General features: G+C 41.4%; 1 protein-coding gene across 1 annotated transcript; it reads right to left on the bottom strand.

Annotated features, from left to right (window-relative positions):
* Nucleotides 1-7,348: 7,348 nt before the first annotated feature.
* On the bottom strand, nt 7,349-16,403 carry dok1a (docking protein 1a). Its single transcript, XM_079159520.1, has 7 exons — nt 16,278-16,403; nt 13,495-13,573; nt 10,815-10,939; nt 10,619-10,729; nt 10,178-10,247; nt 8,847-9,013; nt 7,349-8,664 (listed from the first exon to the last, which is right to left on the bottom strand). Exons 1-7 carry the CDS (start codon nt 16,332-16,334, stop codon nt 7,738-7,740), a joined length of 1,536 nt encoding a protein of 511 aa, XP_079015646.1. The 5' UTR covers nt 16,335-16,403; the 3' UTR covers nt 7,349-7,737.
* Between the last annotated feature and the right edge of the window lie 716 nt (nt 16,404-17,119).

The following is a 17,119-nucleotide window of genomic DNA, read 5'->3' as shown; positions in this document are numbered from 1 at the left end:
GTTCATCTTAAAGCCCAGTTTGATTAGTTGTTCCACATATCCTTGTTCCGCATACTGACCGGTACGTTCCACAAGTAGCCATTTGTGGCGCAGGGGGTTGGGTTTTTGAAATATTAATAATGAAGATGATGTCATAAATGAGCTCATTGTCCAAATCCCCCAAATTTCGCTTTATTTGTACTCTATATGATATGTGAGGCTCCTTAAGGTCACTTGAACATTCAGAGTAAAACCACCTACAATGCCATTGGGGATTTCAAAGAGGCCATTTAAAACACCTAATGAAACAGGGCTTTGTGTTCTTCCCCTTTCATCCCAGTTTGTATAAGCTGACGATTTGTCCTCAGAAACAGCACACCTTATCAGCATTAAGTCTTTTACAAAGTGGCATGTTCTCATCAGTCTGATAAACAATGCTTTTTTTCTCACTTTTTAAAATGTTGCCACATTTTTTACCAGTAATATTTATGTATAATATTAGCCTTGTTTTTCTTCAAATGGGGCAGGTGTAGGGTGACATCACTTTCACATTTTTATGTAACAATTCTGTGTTTCAGTGGTTTTGCACACATACAAATACGCACAAACACACATACACATGCGTATACACCAATCGTCTTCTCGAGAGTTTCAATTCTCTCACTTATGTTTTCTTTTTCATATCTTTCTCTCACAAGCCGTAATATACGACGGCATATCAGGGCCATTTTACGTAAAAATAATAATAATATTAATAATTACGGAGAGGGGGAGGGTGGTAATAGTCTGACAAAATAGTCAAAACATCCAAGATTAAAGTTGTAAATTTATGAGGAAAAAAAGGATATTCTGTGAGATTTAAAGTGGCAAATTTATGAGAATAAAACAGTTATACATACATGTTTTCTTTCTTTCTGTCTTTTATAAACATGAATACATGTAAAAGTTAGAGGAAAGTAGAGACAAACACATTCTATCTTTGACTACACAAAGGTGTGTGTCTTTTAATTCGCCACTTTATTCTCAGAGAATATCCAATTTCATTTTTTTTTCTCCTAAATGTACTAATTTTATCTCAGAAATTCTTAGTTATTTCTCGGAATATCACCCCTTCTCCAGGCTACATAATCATTGTAATGTTTTTTACCTTCAATGGCCCTAATGCACCGTCCTACTAATGTGACCAAAACAACCATTTATTTACAAGTTGAATTTTAAAAAGAATCACTGAAAGGAATTCTGGGTGGTGTTTCGGTTGTGTAGGAGTGGCATCATTGAAGGTTGTAAATGTCCTGGTTCTAGCTGTGAAGGGATGAATCTCTATCTGCCAGTAGAGATGACTGAGAGGGAATTCAGTTTATCCTCAGAATGATGAATGTGCTGCTGATGATGATGATGATGGTTATAGTGTTGATGACATTAGTAATTGAAGGGTTTTATTTGGAGACTACCAGCACACACACACACATACAGACACACAGACACACACACTCCACCACCGCCATTACTCTGAGACGAAATTCATCGGTCTTTTACTTTTCACCTATTACATTTCACTATTTTACTATCAACTTTTAATCTTTGAGACTTTTTAAATGTGAAATCATTTATTTCAAAAGAAAGTAAATGTGTTTTTTTGTTTTTTTGTGGTCAGTATTAAGCACTGTACCTACATTAACTCTGTAAAAAGATATACATATATGTGAAACAGTTGAGGTGAGCAGCCAGGAAGAATGATTTCCTATTGGTTACAGAGTCTGGAGGAGGCCGTTGAGTCCCAATGTATTGAGCCTCTACTCCCCAAGAGAGCTGCTTTTACACACACATGAAAGTATTTGCAACACAATGGTTATCGAAAGCTGGAAAGAGAAGACTATTATATAAAAGACAGATGTGTGCCAGAAATCCATATAAGGTCCGGGTCACTGCAAGAGGATTTTCACCAGGTAGTGGATATATTGGCTAATTTAAGGGTAGCATGAACATTAATATAACTAAAAATCATACTTATCGGATAATGTGCTACAATAATAAAAAAAAATACTCAATGTTATTTGCAGTAAAATAGGTTTAAAAAATGTAAAAACACCTGTAGAGTCTTTCAAGAGGCAAAATTGGTCACATGATGGCACCTCAGACTCTGATAGAAATGCGTGTGGGTTGTTTTTCATCATTCGACCCAAAAAGCAAATCAGAATGCTGTGTTTACAAATCGCAACAGACATATCCTTCTCATTCTGCCTTTAAGTTGGTAATAGTGAAGCCGGACCTGAGGTGTCACACGTACAGATGCCAAACTGATGGACATAGCCAGTCAACAAAACATGCAATAACACATTTAGTGGCTGAGTGTCCATACAGGCACTCGTTTTGCTTCTCTTGGGCTTTTCTCCCAAACCCTGTGGAATGTAATTTCTTCCAGCATTATTTTGGTAAAACACAGTTCGAACCCGGTTCTTTGTGTTGTGTAAATGCAGCTGAAATTGACAAAAAACAAACAAAACAAAAACAATTACCATCAGTGTCAAGGAAGGGAGACTCCACCAGACTCGTCTCTTGTTCAGGTGTGTCTTGGCTGCATACAGTCAGTATTTTTAAGGGTCTAGTTTTACAGTAACAGTATTCTATCATTTCATTGCCTGACAATGGATGTTTTGTCAGTGTTTTTAACTTCAGATAAATGAAAAAAGTTTTTTGTGCACATATTGAACATTTTTGAGCTCTCTCTCTCTGCCTCTCTCGCTCTCTGTCTCTCTCTGTCTCTGCCTCTCTCTCTGCCTCTCTGTCTCTCTCTCTCTGCCTCTCTCTCTCTCTCTCTGCCTCTCTGTCTCTCTCTCTCTGCCTCTCTCTCTCTCTCTCTGCGCCTCTCTCTCTCTGCCTCTCTGTCTCTCTCTCTCTGCCTCTCTCTCTCTCTCTCTCTGCCTCTCTCTCTCTCTCTCTCTGCCTCTCTCTCTCTCTCTCTGCCTCTCTCTCTCTCTCTCTCTCTCTGCCTCTCTCTCTCTGCCTCTCTCTCTCTCTCTCTCTCTCTCTCTCTGTCTCTCTCTCTCTGCCTCTCTCTCTCTCTGCCTCTCTGTCTCTCTCTCTCTGCCTCTCTCTCTCTCTCTCTGCGCCTCTCTCTCTCTGCCTCTCTCTCTGCCTCTCTCTCTCTGCCTCTCTCTCTCTCTCTCTGCCTCTCTCTCTCTGCCTCTCTCTCTCTCTCTCTCTGCCTCTCTCTCTCTCTCTGCCTCTCTCTCTCTCTGCCTCTCTCTCTCTGCCTCTCTCTCTCTCTCTCTCTCTGCCTCTCTCTCTCTCTGCCTCTCTCTCTCTCTGCCTCTCTCTCTCTGCCTCTCTCTCTCTCTCTCTGCCTCTCTCTCTCTCTCTCTCTGCCTCTCTCTTATTCTTGGTGTGTAAGTTCATTGAGATCCCCATTGTGGGACCTGTGTATAGTCTTGCATTGGTTATTATCTGAAGACATAACAATGATGAAAACAAATGAATTCATAATGATGAATATACAGTAATGTTATTCTAGGTATATATATATAAAAAAAGACAATGAATCTAGTTGTTGTTTGTGGCATGGTTATGCATTCAATGGTCATAATTTCAATGATTAAAACAATACAAAAAACATTATTTTCCACTGGCGCTGTTCTGCTGTTTTTGTTTTGTTTTCCATTTATTTTAGCGTGCAGCATTGCGGTTCTTGTTACTAATGGTGTTGCTAAGCTAGCTTGCTTGCTCAGTTGTTTACCACCAGAGCAATATATTGTAGCAGTTTGACGAAATCAAGATGTAAACGAGAAATCCACACTGTAAATTTCTGGCATACATGTGCATGAATTAATGGTTGCAAGTCTTCAGTGATATGATCATGGTATTCTTTAATGCTTATCTTGCTCTGGCCACCCATTGTGATGCACCCACCTCTGCTCTCATCTTTTTCCTCATTCTGGCCATTTAGGTTAAAATCACATAGCTCCGGATGTCCAATTCCCATTCTTTTTTTGGACTATATTTGAACTCAAAAGTTGCCCAGGTCGGGTTTCCCGTGGGCCACTGATTCATAAGTAAAGCTCCATGGAACCATAGGAGCAAGCACAGTCTGCCCAGCTCACACAGCCAAATCACCATCTGTAATGGATGCTAAGGCCAAATAATATTTCAGGTCACTTACAATGCCTATTTATATCTGCACAATCACATTTGAAGGCGAAGAAGAATGAAGCCTGGTCGTGGGCAGCAGTGACTTAAAACCGGTAGATAACAGATTCCACTTTCATTGGATCTCCACATGGGATCTGGCCCAAAATAGATGAAAGAATATGTATACTGAGCAAAAATGTCAAAATGGGTCATCTATGCCAGGCGGTACCTAAATGAAGACAAATCTGAAATGTGCTGTTTATACATAAGAAGCTCTTGTAATCAGTGAGCCGATATGAGCTGCTCTCTCTCTAACCCAGTGATTTTCTACGGCTGTGCTGCGGCACACCAGTGTGCCATGAGAGATCGCCAGGTGTTCCGTGGGAAAATGTCCAATTTCACTTAATGAGTCAAAAGAAATATAATTTAGTTGTTGCAAATACTTTGCCATTGTTGAGCGTCTGAGCTGCAATATAGTGGCTGGCTAAGTAATAACACTCTTCCATACCAATGGGTGGCAGTAGGCAGCGCAATAATGACCGTGTTCATTTAAGACAGTAGAGTTAAATGATGCGCGGGAGAGGTTGTGATGACGAGACGAACAGCGATGGAGAAATATTTGAAAAAGAAAAATGCAGACTCTGAACTGGGTCCTGGACAAAATAACCCAGAAGAAAAGCCTCGTGAGGATCAACACATTGAGAGACTTGTCATTAAATTGTCAGCATATATCCGGCCCTCGGTACAACGGCCCGCCAGAACATATATGTTTATCATAACTGGCCACCACACCACAGAGCTCCGGGACGAAACGTGGCGATGTGAGCTGGCTTTATGTGCAACATAACGAAGCATCTCACTGCGCTAAACCTCCAGCTTCAGGGACGTGTGATCACAGACATGTGTGATGCAGTAAAAGTCTCCACCGCTGTGTTCCCGACTGCGCATTTTGCTGATAACTGGGCGCACTTGGAACGCAGTTCACTCGGCGATTTGGCGACTTTGCAGCTCAGAAATTTATATTTGAACTGCTCAGCAATCCGTTTGCAGTTGAAGTGGAAAGAGCACCTGTGCACATCCACATGGAGCTGATAGACCTCCAGTGTAATGACGCTCAAGGCAAAGTTTGACTCTGTGGGCGCTGCACAGTTTACAAGCTTCATCCCCGAAACGATGCCTTAACTCCGCCTACTGTATGTTACTGCATGTTTGGAAGCACATGCCTGTGTGAGCAGCTTTTCTCTGTGATGAAGATGAACCAAAACCCACACAGGAGTCATCACTGATGCACACCTTCACTCCACATTGAGGGTTTCCACAGAACCTAACCCCAGATATTAATGAACTGGCAGCCAAGAGAATATGCCAAACATCTGGCTCTGGTACTATGCATAAAATAATGTAGCTACCTAAACATGTATTCTTTTTGCACTTTGTCCAATATCCCTTCTATCCTGTTTATTAAATGGTAATTTATTTGTCCCTCAACGTAGTCCCAATTTTTAGTTTAGTCCCTCTCTGAGATTGAGGTTGACACCATGGCATAGATGCTGTATTATATGCTAAAAGGTGTCATTTTGTAACGCTTTTGGTTGTTGGTGTGCCGCGGGATCTTTTTAATGTAAAAAGTGTGCGGCGGCTCAGAAAAGGTTGACAAACACTGCTCTAACCCATGACTCCTTGTAAGAGAGATATGTGTACTGACGCAAACAAATCCTGCGTCCCCTGACCGCATGCATTTGTGACAGGACTCAGAAAGCATGAATTTCAATTCCGTAAATTGTGATTTCTGACCCTCTGTAAAAAAAGATTTGATCTGTTTTGTCTTTGCAGCTATAAAACCTTAAGCACTGTATCACAGGACGAGAAAACCCGATCCATATTCAGCCCTTGTCCAGCATGAACTGAAACACAGAGCTGAACGCTGATGATGTCTGTGATCTGAAAACGGATCATCGCATGTTTCAGATCCACGCGATGTCAGGTTGGACATTTGGACGTTGGGAATACATTTTCTTTTGTTTCACCATAGATTCTCGACTTTTTGTACCTCACTCTGAATGCTTACTAGCAAGCTTTATCTGATTCACTCCTCCATTTTTGTACATATCTGTGCCAACAATTAATTAACGAGGTAAGTGCATCCTACTGCATGTATCCATTGTTATGTTTTTTAATGTAGTGATAAAAGTAATGGCACCTAATCACAGTTTCAAAGCTCCATGGGTGGACGTTTGTGAATTTGAGGAAACTCCCTCAAGGTGTTTATGAGATATTCATATTTTGAGAAGGACTAACTTGGAACAAATCATAATTACCCTCACATGCTGCAACAGTTTCAAAAGGACAAGTTACTTTAATTGGTGCTGATACAGAACTTCTGATCAGAGGTTATATTGTCCTGTTAACAACTCACAGAGATTCCAATGTAATACTGATGCCTCGATATGACCTGCATGAGTAAAGGAGACCATCAGAGAAAAGATTGCCTATTCTCCTTCAGCTCAGACACCAGCGGCCCTTCGCTGCTTCGCCAGTCCTCGCTGGGAGTCAACAACATCATCACGCTGCTGGATGCCCAGGCCGTATTGCTGGGCACGCTGAAGGGAAGTGAGGCGTGGGAGAACAAGAATCAGGACTGTCAGACCTTGCTGTAGTAAAATGAGAGGTTTTCTAAAGGGAATCTGGTGCTTGGAAACATTTCCAACTTTTTTCCAAACATATAGTTCCTTGAAGTAGCTTCAAGTCAGGTTTAACTATTTTTTTTATTAAAAACTTGTAAAAACTATGTCACCTTTACGAAATAGCAGCCACTCTGGCCACAAGTGGCAGGATAATGGTAAATACAGTACTAAATGTAGAGGAATTAGTGAAAAACGTATAGACATAAAGCTTTTAAACTTTTATAACTGCAGGTTGCAAACATTAGCTAACACTAGCCATGATAAGCTACTGGTCATGCCAGACTAAGTGAGGCTGTAGCAGCAAAAACTCCAAAGTGTATTAAATTGACCATCATTTCATTGCTTATGACAAATGGAATGTTTTTTTTTCATTTACATAGTCTTGTTTCAATCATACTCAGTCACTTTTTGTAAGATATGAGAGCTGTTGTATGAGGATGCGTTGCAGTATGTGTTAGTGGTACAAATGATGTCGCTGAGAAAGAAAGGAGGAAAGAGGACTGGACTTAGAAAGCACAACTCTCAACACTGTGAAAAATACAAGTTTTTATCTTCACAGGTTATACAGCACTATACACATATTAATCATACCATCATCATAACATAACAACATCATAAACTAACTAACAAACAAGTCTTTAACAGTTTAATATATTGTCAGTGTTATAGCATAACAAAAATACTATTATGTATCAGTCGGAGTGCAGTGCTTAAAAAGTGACTCACTAGGAAAGGTTAGTTTAGGGAGCCCACTATAATGTGTTTGATGCAACTAGCTTATTTTTTGAATAGCCAGTCACACAGCCCTATTTGTACCTTTTAGAAATAATAAATACTAGTTTGTATACAGATATACACATACGGGAGGAGTCCTTACTACTGCAGGCAGAGTGTTTCTCAATGAACTCAATGTCTCTAGCAGTCACTGTACCAAAATATGTCAACAAAATTAAATGATGCCCAGGTTTTCGTAGATTACATCATCAAGAGACAGGTCTGTGGCCTTTGTTGTGCTCATACTGGCAGTAAGCGAGGAAGAGGATGAAGAGCAGGAGGGGATAGTGTTAAAGGATGAAGAAAGACTTAATGTTGATGTTGTTTTACAAACTTGGGCATAAAGATGGGCAAATGGGTCCGGTTTGCTTTCATTTTTAGGAGAAACTTCATCCTTCTTGGCCATGGGCTCAGTATAAATGGGGTCATCATCTGCAAAACACTCAATTTTTCCTTTGCTCTGAATTTCAGTTTGTTTATTCTGGACTTGACTGATTTTGTCATAGACCTCCGAGTAGACTGGATCTGGGTGATCGGTTGTGACACAGGGATGTGGAGCCCAAGGGTTAGTAGGGGGAGGGATGGTTTCTCCTGAGCTGGGGGGTTTGAGTGGGAGAAAACTTGCAGGGTCTACATACAGAGCCATGGTCGGTTGGGCTTTTGGTACAGATTGGATGCAATCAGCTGGGTCAGCATACACAGCTTCTGATTGGCCACCAAGATGACCTCCAGAGTGGCTGCCATGTGTGGGGACCAGTGGAAGAGGCATGAGGGTGATAGGAGCTGGCTGCACTGATACACTCTCTGACGAACCAACTGATGCTTCTTGAGCATGTGCACTCTTTTGTAAAGAGTGCACATGCTCCAGATTGACAGCCATACTGGTCACATCTGGTATTTTAGGGAGGGGGGAATGAGCCCGTATTTTTGCTACGGGAACTTTCTCACCTTCTTGGTTTTGGTTGCCTAAAGTAACAGTTGAAGTCTTTCGATTGATGGTACTCTGAATGAGGGAGAATATTTTCTCAGCCTGCTGTGTCTCAAAGGTAAATGTTCCAGGACCAGAGTCACAGCGTCTACCTGCTTCAATGGTGATGGCCAGCTGGTAAGAAAAAACAAAAAGGCACACAAGTATGTTCATGTGACCAACTAAGAATGAAAAGCAATCCAAAACAGCCCAGTCATGATTCCTACCTGTGTGAAAGTGTATAATTCCGTTTTAATTGATACCTTATGAGCGGGTAAATGGGAAGTTGGGAATGTTATTGATATTGAAAACCTTACCTTATCTTTTCCATATCGTCTCAGCAGTTCGTACGACCATTCGTTAACAATGTTCTTCTTCTGCGTTTCTCTCAGCAGCAGTGCCTCTCGCCCCACCTGCAGCCAGTATGTCCCCTTCAGGCCGCACCGCGTCGCTGCATCCGTCCTCTGAACCGTCACCCAGAAGTCTGAGGATGAAGAGAATATTTGTTGACATTACAACCACTTGTAGTTTGATAAAGCCAATCACTGTTTGATTCCGTAAAGTAAACATACTATTAAATAGAGTGACAACATCCATTTCTAAGAAACGCCCTGTGGACTTTCTGGTCACTAGCTGTGCCATTGAGCTATTGTTTAAGGAGTGGGTCTAGTTTCTATCTTAAGAAGATAAACTGCCGGCTTAATGCCATTCCTCTTGTTGGTAGCATTGCGCCAACAAAGGCAGGGAAGAAGAAGACTGCAAATATTTTACGAGGATGTAAATACATGCAACACATTTATTAGGCCTCAAGGATGAACTAGGGCAGTCCTCGCCAAAATAAATTCTGAGTCGAATACTATAATAGTTGATTTAATGGACAGACCTGTAAAATGGAGTTTCTTCACAAAGAATCACACAAAAGCACCACTTTAAATCTTGTGTTAACCAGAGATTTGCTCATATGTTTCTTGGAAATACAACATTCAGAATGAAAAAGCATTTAAAGAAATCTTAGTCTACTAAGAGAGCGACCTATTAGTCAACTATGAGGGGGCAGCAATGCATACACACAATGCATTTGGTGAGAACACAAACATATCACAGGGTACAACACATGGTACATGGCACTCTCAGTAAGAACATGCTCAAAAGTATAAAGTTTAGGAGTTACAGAAATTGATCCAGAACAAGACGTTCTACCATGTACAGCAGATTGCTGTATTTGCTGTATGTTGTTCAGCCTGGCTACTTTTCTGTTTCATACAACACATTAAAAAATCTAATCTCTTCACAACTGGACAACAAGAGTTCAAAGGATAAAAAGATAAGTATTACAATAACAGAAGGTACCCTGAGCCTTCCACTTAGCACTTATTGTATTCGTGTTAGCTCGTTGCACTTATTGTATGTGTTTGTTTCTGCACTGTACGTTTGCTCTGGTTTATGCTCTTAGATGCTTGTTTAGCAAAGGAGATGCACTTATGACTTCTGGTGACTAGTAGTTCTCTTGAATACCGATGTTGAATACACTTATGAAAATGATGAAAGCGTCTGCAAAATGACTGTAATGTAATGTAATGACAGCTGGTGAAAGGATGGGAGCAGAAATATAAAAAAACAGACAAAGGTGTAGGAACAGATTATTTACCTTCATCTGCTGAAGCATATATCTGGTTGTCCTCCATTCGAAGCTGATTGGAGTCTGAGCCAACGCTTCTCTGAGAGAGAGAGAGAGAGAGAGAGAGAGAGAGAGAGAGAGAGAGAGAGAAGCACACAGTTGTAAAATCCTTTAGAAAAGAAAGTCTAGAGCAGCTTCGTAGCAGAGTGGTTACAGCACGTGCGTTTGTTTCGGGTTTATTTCAGCCTTGGAACCTTGTAGCATGTCACACCCCTCTCTCTTCCCCTGTGTCTAAAACTGACAAATGAAGGCAAAAATTACAAAAGAAAAGAAATGACTGTAGACCAGGCATTGTATACAGACTGATTTATATACCAGCTACAAAATATGCTGCATACTAATGGCCTGAAGTAACAATTATCAAGGTACTAACAATTAACACAATTGATGTTATTGCGGTTTCCCCCTCACCTGAAACGTGCTGCGACACAGTTTTTCCACCCACTCAACACAGTCCTCTTTGAGTGCAGCAAACACCATTGTTCTGTCCTGAGTCTCCACACAAAATGCTGACATGTTCTCCTGCAAACAGCACAGATAGTAGCTTGTAGTATTTATTTAACTATCACTTATACATGAAACATGATAAACAACCAGAAAGGCTGACCATAGGGCAGGCCTCCGCGTTTGGGGGGAGTCTGAGGACACTGATCAGCTCAGACAGTCGAACCACCTTCAGCTTCCTGTCCACATGAGGCTGGTAGTGTCTCCTGACCCCAGTCACATGATCACCTCCAGCACCGCCACCATAATGGAAGAACAGCAGTGCTATATTAAGATTATTCATTGAGGAAACCAAACACATAACCTAAAATAAATCCCCACAGAATGAGGACATTGATTAAACAAAAGAAAAAGAAATGCAGAATTAATTATTTATTCACCTGGACGGTATTTGTTTCATAACATTCATCAAACTTACCTACAACAGTCACACACAATTTGCTGGGGATTTGATTTTGAGCGTAGAAAATATCCTCTAAGACTGCACAAAGATTGGGTACATCTCAAGTCCCTGGTCATTTCCTCGCTCCTCGCTTCAACCCAAATTTGTTCTGCTCCGCCATCTTGACGGCCGTCCCAAAGCTCTCATTGGTACTCTGAGGAGCGAGGAGCTAGGAGGGATTTCTAAGGAGCCATGAGCAAGGACACAGGAGAAGCCTTCATGGAAGTCTTTTAACATCCGTCATGCGCCCCTCATTGTTTATCAGTTATTTGATTGGACGATGCAGCTGATCGGACTGATCTGATGTATCTCAACATCACTGAATCAGATCACACATTAAACTCAGGTGTATCACTCTCAAGTTTTATATTTGCTTTGTTTTCCAATTCACTATTTGGTTAAAATATATAGGTTAATTGCATCCAGCTGTGATCCACCGCCACTGTCATCAGAAACAGACGTCGCTTCACGTGACGCTTCAGAGGAAAGGACGTCTCATTTCTCTAAAAACATATTTCCTCGTTTCCTCTCTCATTGCATGGTTTCCTTGCGTCTCTCCATGCATCCCTGTGGGGAAGGGACTAGGCAAGTGAGGAAATGTTCAGGAACCTTCTTGGCATCAGCAAAGAGCCTTTTGGCCCCATGGGGAGTGTAACCCCAGCTTGTCACGATTAGGCTTTGCCTCTGTGTGTCTGTGTTACTCCACTCTACCTGTCAGTCACTCCCTCAGCCTAATTCCCTTCACCTGCCGCTGATCTGTAATCAAGCACTTCCCCCTCATCAGCACAACTCTTCTCACCTGTTCTTCCCCCTTCATAAGCTCCTGTCCCTCAGTCACTCCTTGCCAGATTCTTGTATTGTCTACCCGCCCGGTCGGCTTGTCCTTTTCCCGTCTCACTGCCTACCCTGCTGGATTTAACCCCTCGTCTCTTGTCTCGTCACAAGCATTATATCTATGGGCACAAGGCCCACTTTAGCTCCGTCAGATACAAAGCGGCCGTATTTGACAGGTGAGTCTCTCACTCACTCACTCAGAGTGGCTGTGTGTCCGTTTACCCTGGCATACGAGCACAGCCGTCAGGTAGAAGCATGCCCTTTGACAGCATTCATTCAAAATCCGGCATTTTCCCGAAAGGGTTGTTCAGAAGTGTGGTTGTGTTAATTTGTGCTTTAAAATGTAACCACCGTAACACAATCAAAGAACTGCTTTACACTGCTTTGTTCTAACGTACGCAACTCCTTCTCTCCATTCACTTTGTAACTCGCTGGACAATCGCTTTCTCTCTCTTGCTTGCTCCTCGAGCCAAGGAGGAGTGTCCAATTTTGAATGCCGTGTGTTTACAAACAGTCAAATATTCTACCTTTAAGTTGTTGTAGTTGGGCTGTATCTTTTAATAATGTTTAAAAGTAGGTTAGCAATGTTTAAGCTGATGGGGCTCATATACCGTCCCATACTGTATACGGAAGCATTTTTATGTCAAAAAACATGCGGGCATACATGTTTTAGAAAAGAAACACAAAGACGAACAGTAAAATTATCAAACTGTTGGTTTTCAACATCTATCATGATATACAGACCAACTTGCTGCCTTAACTTTGATCTACTACACTAACAATTTTCCCCATGTAATGAGGGATCATTACATTATTATTTTTCAGATGTGCCAGTTTTCAGTTTTACCTTCAAACTAGTATCCCAAGAAGTTTAGATCATCTGGCTACACTGTTGGCTTGTTTGAAGGGGTTCTCCAGCGAATTTAGCATTGCACCTTCATATATTTGGGAGACTTGCAAGACACGCATAACTAAAAATGTTGATGCAGTACACACTGAGATATCCAGAATTTAGTCCCTAGTATGTGTCATGCTCCAAAAATTCCTGATGCTTCATTTCCCACAATGCAGCTCAATAGGATACTTTATTAGACTTCTTCTGCCGAAAGCCCAAATCTTTTAAATGCCATGCCTCAGTTTGTGACAAGTTTTCCCTAAAAATCATTGCCAGAGTTATTTATTAATATTTTGTACACTTTTAGAAAGCTCCTCTAGAGCAGAAGATATTATACCACAGTTTTCACAGGCTGAATATTACCACCATGATGAGTAAAATGAACTTCATGTGTAAAATCAATGGTGTCCCCCTTTACGCCCCCTTCTGATCATTTGATTGCTTGTGTGTGGTGTGTTTAGCAGTATCATTAGATCTCAGTTAACTAAAAAAAAGACTTTGTACTCACCAAGTTATCATAACTGGTAAAAAATTAAACCTAAGTTCTGATGTCCTGGAACTTTCATTCACCGTAGTGGGACAAATAGTGATTGAAGTAGAAAAGGTAACTACCTCCCATATTCTGAATTTCCAGTCGAGCCACTCCACCACTACTGGGGGGAAACAGAGACAACCACACTGGCTTCCATTTCTGAGAAGAGAGACCGAGAGATGGTTAATGACAGAGAACGGTAATGTTCATTCTTACTCACTCCACTCTCTACTGGACTCCATGTGCAATACTCCCCTCCAAGCGAGAGCACACATTCACCCTCTGAAAATTTGCATAAGTGTAACCAGCCAAATTGCTTACACCCAAGTAGATGCCGCCTCTGCCATAGTTTTTACAGCCCGGCCACATTTCTCAATGTGCAGGGACGCACGGAGACATCTTATCTCAGCAGAGATCCAGTACCTGTTACATGTGTGGCCCCAATGGAGGAAAGACACATCAATCCCCTCGAGCTACATTGTTCTTAGTCCTCGAACATTTCAGGCCCCTGAGGCACGTGTTGGTGAGGACCGACAATTGCAAGCTGGTGGCCTTCATCAACTGGCATGAAGGAGGTCGGTCTGCTACCCTGTTTAGGAAGTCGTGTCTGGAAAAGCAGAAGTAGATCTGTTTGCCAACTGACGCAATACCCACTGACTGCTATGGCCCTCCCTAGTGAAGGGTCCCTTTGAGCCTCTGGAGCGCAGCTGCTTGCACTGACCTCAGTAAGAGAACGACCCAGGATTGGTTTAGAGCAGGGGTGTCAAACTCATTTTCACTCTGGGCCACATCAGCATCATGGTCACCCTCAAAGGGCCGGTTGTAAATGTAAGACTGTGTAAATGTAACTACTCCTAACATATTGGTAAATAACTGTCTCTGCATTTGATTATTGTTTATTCAAGTGTAAAAAATATATTTATGCACATTTCTGTTATTATAAATTAAATTATTTTAATTTAGGGTTAAGAAACCCACATTACTCTATCAAAGATCAAACTTTTAAAGAAAATAACAAATATCACATATTAAAATATCATCAAACAAGTTATTACAATAACTTTGTTCAAAGCTTAAAATCCTTTCAAGGGTGCGTTTGCACAATCCCACGTGAAGTATTTCATGTGTTGTAAAGCCACGTTTAAAGTAGTCTTTAATGTACTCACAATACATTTATGTCAAATGTACAGTAACCAGCCAAAGAGCTGCTCTATGACTGTTGTGTTTAAGTATCTCATAATTTAGATTTCCTATCTCATAATTTCAACTATGGGGATATTTTTATTATCAAGTCTAACTTTTTTTTTGCTGGCGGATTCGTGGGCCACATAAAATGACGTGGCGGGCCAGATCCGGCCTTGAGTTTGACACCCCTGGTTTAGAGGATGGGGTGTGTGTCCATTGCGTTGCACCTGAGTCCCCCCTTCAGGACATTATACACCTACATGCTCCAGGACGTACAACCTGGGTTGGCTGGGTGTCCCTACTTCTCTGCTGTGGTGCCCTAGGTTATAAAGAAGTAGGTGGGCTGTGGCCAGTAACCTTTGGTCGGTCAGGATCAGTGTTAATGGGTGGATGTTATGTTGCAGTGCCCATAGAGTCCAGTACGGTGCTATGACTGTGTGAGTTGGAAGGAAAGTTACAATATTGTTAGCCTATTTCTATAAGCACAGGCGGTGCCCTCTACCAGGTGGGCCCTGTGGCTCCTACACCGCTGGCTGAAGAGGGTGTATTTGGTTAGGCACGTCCTGATTGGCCGGTTACGCTTATGCAGATTTTCAGTGAGCAAATGCGTGCTTGTGATTGGAGGACCTATAGAGTCCAGTAGAGGGCTCCGCCTGTGCTTATAGAAATAGGGTTAAAATATTGCAAGCTTCATTATGACAGGTCAGCATAACACTGGCTACAATCGAGCGTAACCTTGTCACTAGCATGTAAATAAATCTACATCACATATAGTAGTTCAAATATATGATGGATTACATACTTTTCTACTCCTCTACATGAAGCCATTTTTTTCTCCTACGCATATGCACCAACCTAAACCTTTTTCCTGTGAATGGGCTTGTCAGTTTTAACCCTCCCTCATATGACACAGAAGGTAAACATTAGTCAGATTGTGAGGGCCAACCACCACGTTACCTCTGACCCAGTCCTTCCTTCAAAAGAGGGAGTGCGTGGCTTGTTTGTGAAGTTTACAGGGCTGTTAAGGAACAAATGTTACAGGACTGCATATTATATATCATTACTCAAAGTACCTCATGTTTCATGTTATGCATTAAACTCTGAACATATACAGCAGGTTAACAGTGATTTATTATGGGCACTTTGTATTTCTATATCAGTTTCAGGTTCGAGTTGTGATAGTTGAGTTTAAGATTAAAGTCTAGAGATTCAATCAAATGGCCTCTGCAGTCATACTGAAAAGCAGGAGCATGCAGCTTTCAGTGCTGCACAGGAATGTGTAGTGTTGAAACTGTGCTGTGTTTCAACTTGTTAATTTGGATTCCTGCTCTGGAGTCTCGTTTGAGCAACACACAGAAAGCCTGAGAACTCACAATTCATTCTCTCAGCTAACTGTGGAATGTGAATGAACCCAGGACAAGATCATATATTATAATTTTGTTGTATGTTTGCTTCTATTTACTTATTCACTGTAGCGTAAAGTCAGTAGTCTGGCAATGTTCATATTAGGTTAATATTACATTTTTATTTCTGTAATCATAACAAAGCAATCATTATCTATTATTATCTAAAACTGCTAGAAAACAAGGCTGTCTATTCAATCCTATGCCCTATCAGGCTCATAAATGATCACTGCTACTAAGAAACAGCAACGTTCATGTTCAGGTTATGTACTCACTTTTCCAGCTTTGCGTGGTTGGAGGTAAACCTTCCCTGATGTGGTCTGAGACTCCATTTGGAAAGCAAATCTGCTTCGGTTCTGACCTCTGGGTTCAGAAAGACGTATGAGGTTTCCTTTTCTTTCTTTTTTTATCCTTTGGTGAACACTAGAGTTGGGGCGGGCCCACTGTGAGACATTCTTGAAATTTGATCCTCACCTGGTACATAAAGGCTGAACGTGTAGAGGTGTAGCCATGATTCCAAAAGTGAGGAGAACAGAGTTAACCTCTTAAACCCTAAGCCTATTTTGAGACCTCTGCTCGAAAATGTCATACCCATACTCAAGAGAGTGTAAATCTCTAACTACAAGGTCTATTTGAATAATTTAAATGGCATAATAACACAAATAAATATGAGCTTTGTTAACATATGTACATATTGTATATGTTACTGGTAAATGCTGGATGAATGTTACACAGCTCAAATTGAACATTTTCAGGTTCGCCTTTTTTTTCACCTAAAAAGCACTTTTATTGATTTGAAATGATGCAGACGAAGGCCTAAACTCTCCCAAATCATATCGCAACATGTCAGCGGCTTTGATAGAGTGACGTATGCCTGAGAAATCAATGCTGGTGTATAGGTCAGCTGAGTAGACAAACAAGAAAGGCAGGTCCCTAAGCACAGTGTCCATTCCTGTCCTCTGGACAGACAACAACAGTCTTTGATAAGCACAGATGGAATATGGTCTTTGACGATGGTCTTTGGTCTATGGTCTTTGGCGATGGTCTTTGTTGGGTCCAGGCGCCGGGCCTGGGCATTTCTACCACCGGAGGGCTGGTGGTAGAAATGTGACGTGTT

The sequence above is a fragment of the Pholis gunnellus genome (genome assembly GCF_910591455.1).
Source record: "Pholis gunnellus genome assembly, chromosome: 5".
NCBI lineage: Eukaryota > Metazoa > Chordata > Actinopteri > Perciformes > Pholidae > Pholis > Pholis gunnellus.
Note: the sequence above shows the minus strand (reverse complement) of the source record. Positions and strands in the feature narration are given on the sequence as shown.